At 32.3% G+C, this 2,698-nt stretch overlaps 1 protein-coding gene across 1 annotated transcript; it reads left to right on the top strand.

The window, feature by feature from the left end:
• The first annotated feature begins 1,701 nt into the window (after positions 1 to 1,701).
• LOC109817069 (ethylene-responsive transcription factor ERF098) lies at positions 1,702 to 2,447 on the top strand. Its single transcript, XM_020382264.3, has one exon. It carries the CDS (start codon positions 1,824 to 1,826, stop codon positions 2,256 to 2,258), a length of 435 nt encoding a protein of 144 aa, XP_020237853.2. The 5' UTR covers positions 1,702 to 1,823; the 3' UTR covers positions 2,259 to 2,447.
• The last annotated feature ends 251 nt before the right edge of the window (positions 2,448 to 2,698 follow it).

The raw sequence follows: 2,698 nt of genomic DNA on the forward strand, positions 1-2,698 counted from the left end.
ATTTATTTAAAAGGAAAAAAATAGGAATAGGAGTGAGGGCCGGACGGGAAAATCTAAACCCTACGAGAGGTAGAAATAGAAATCTAGATTTTACTTCCGGCAGGTATCGGGAACAGGGGCGAGGTGGTTAAAATTTACGCCCGCGTCCGGTCCCGTTGCCATACCTATTTACCCTTAACACTTTTTTTCTTTTAATTTGCAATAAGCACCCTCCCCTACATGAAAAACGTCTCCCACTCCCGATGCTTTGTTTCTTTTGCTCCACATATAAAAACGCCCCCGTACCCTATCCGTTTTTGTCTAAATTAGTTCACACACAAAATGTCATTTTTTTTCCTTTTCCATTTCCAACAAAAATGTCTGGGATCATTTGTATTATTGCTAACGTGACAAAAGTAATTCATTTAAGTAAATAGTTATTTAAAAAATTACTTTTGTAACTCTTTTTTTTAAGTCGGCCCAAAAGTCAGATAATGGTTATCTGAAGTTTGTTTTGGCTTTCAACTTAAAAAAGAAAAATCTGTTGGCTGACAATGGCTTTAATTGCTCGTTTGAATATAATGACTTCTACTGTTTTACCTTTAAAGGCATCCTATTTGTCATCCAGCTGACTTTGGCAACTGTCACAAAACAAAGTAAATTAAAGCTGATTATGACAACTTGTTTCAAGAGAAGAGACTTTATAGATAAGGCTTCTTAATTGCGACGGATAAGGAATTAATAATAATGTTAAAGAGTGTACCGAAACCGAAACTTATAATTAATTAGTATTTTAATCTTTGCACTCATCATATTTCTTTCTTTATTTAAATTTATATTATATTATATAAATATTTTTCACGTATAAATTAAATTTTATCCAAAAATAAGTTATTGTAAAAAATCAAATTAAATTTTATAGTTAATAAATTTTTAATTATTGAAATTATGTTTTAAATTTAGGATCAACAACTTTAATTAAGATAAGGTTTTTACAACTATTAATAATTTAAAAAATTATTACAATCAATTTAGATATAAAAATAAAAGGTGATAGATTGAAAGAGGCAAATAATTAAGAAAATCAAATATACTAACACTAATAAATAAACTAATCTTGATTATTAGTGGAAGTATATCTCAGCGAAAGAAAAAAAAAATAGTAATCTAAGGTGTTTACGAGAAATTTTCTGACCAGTTGCTGAAATAGTGTATAATATGCATATCAAAAAAGAAAACAAAATATATTGAAAAATTTTAATCCACATGATAAGAGAGACTCTTACTTTCTAAGGTGTGGATTTTAGGTTATAATACAAAAAAATATATAATATTCATTTACTTACGTTTTTTTTTTTAATCTATATTCATAGATCCGTCATCTTTGAATAAGCCTTTTGTCACATATATAGTTGATAAGCTGTGAATATAATTTAGCTGATATATATAGAAAGAACAAGTATATATATATATATATATGATGCACACGTGCGTGGCCAGCAACACGACAAATGCGAATAAGCCTTCGTCATGTATACATATATACATACATGCACGATGCACCTATATTATATTATTCTGAGTAAGGTCAACTTGAACACCCCCGAAATTAATATTATCATTTACAGAATATATTCAACTTGAAATTCAAACCGTCAAATACGACCCTTTGGTCAAGGCAACGCAAACATAAATATTGCTGCTATATATATATGTACGTTATCCCTTGTCCCCGTCCAATAACAATAGTAATAACCCACAAGAGAGTACACATAACTCAAACACAAACATAATATTCGATTCTAGTTTTTGCTGTTCTAAACTTGAATCGATAAAAAAAGAGTATGGAGGGATCAGGAAGATCGGTTCCAAATGGTGAGGTTCGGTATAGAGGGATTCGGAGGAGGCCATGGGGTAAGTTTGCTGCTGAGATTCGTGACCCTACTAGGAAAGGGACTCGAGTCTGGCTCGGTACCTTTGACACTGCCGAGGAAGCTGCACGTGCCTACGATGCTGCTGCTTTTCATTTTCGTGGTCATAGAGCCATTCTCAATTTCCCAAATGAGTATCAATCTCATAATCCTAACTCTTCATCGTTACCTATGCCTCTCACTGTGCCTCCTCCTCCTCCTTCTTCTTCTTCTTCTTCTTCTTCCTCTTCTTATTCTGGTGATGGCCTTGTGATGCAAGGTGGTGATACTTTTGAGTTGGAGTACTTGGATAATAAGTTGCTCGAGGAACTCCTTCAGGTGCAAGATAACAGACACTTCTACAAGTGAATATATAGTTGGGAGTACTATGGATTAATTGCAGATGAAATAAAAACCTGTTCTTTATTTGATTTGATTTGATTTTATATCTGATATCAGAGTTCTTCTTCGGAATGAGATTGGATGTGTTTTTTATTGTTGAAAGAACTCGGTTTGGTGAAATAAGCGACATGGAATTGAATGTCCCTTATGCTTGTCCATTTCTTACGTTCACACCCATACATTTTCTGACGTTTTAATTTATCCAAATTCTTGCCAACTTGAAGAATGCACTTAGATACATTAAAATTTTAAAATAATATATCCGGCAAACATGGGATGATATATGGGACGAGTGTGTGTAAAATATAAATCTTAAAATAATAAATGAAAAAGCTACTGAAAGATGTAAACTTTCAGGATCATATAAATAATTCCGGAGAACTTAAATTAAGCATAACATCCACGAA

This window comes from Cajanus cajan, chromosome 7, assembly GCF_000230855.2.
Source record: "Cajanus cajan strain Asha chromosome 7, NIPB_CcT2T_4, whole genome shotgun sequence".
In the NCBI taxonomy this organism is placed as follows: Eukaryota; Viridiplantae; Streptophyta; class Magnoliopsida; order Fabales; family Fabaceae; genus Cajanus; species Cajanus cajan.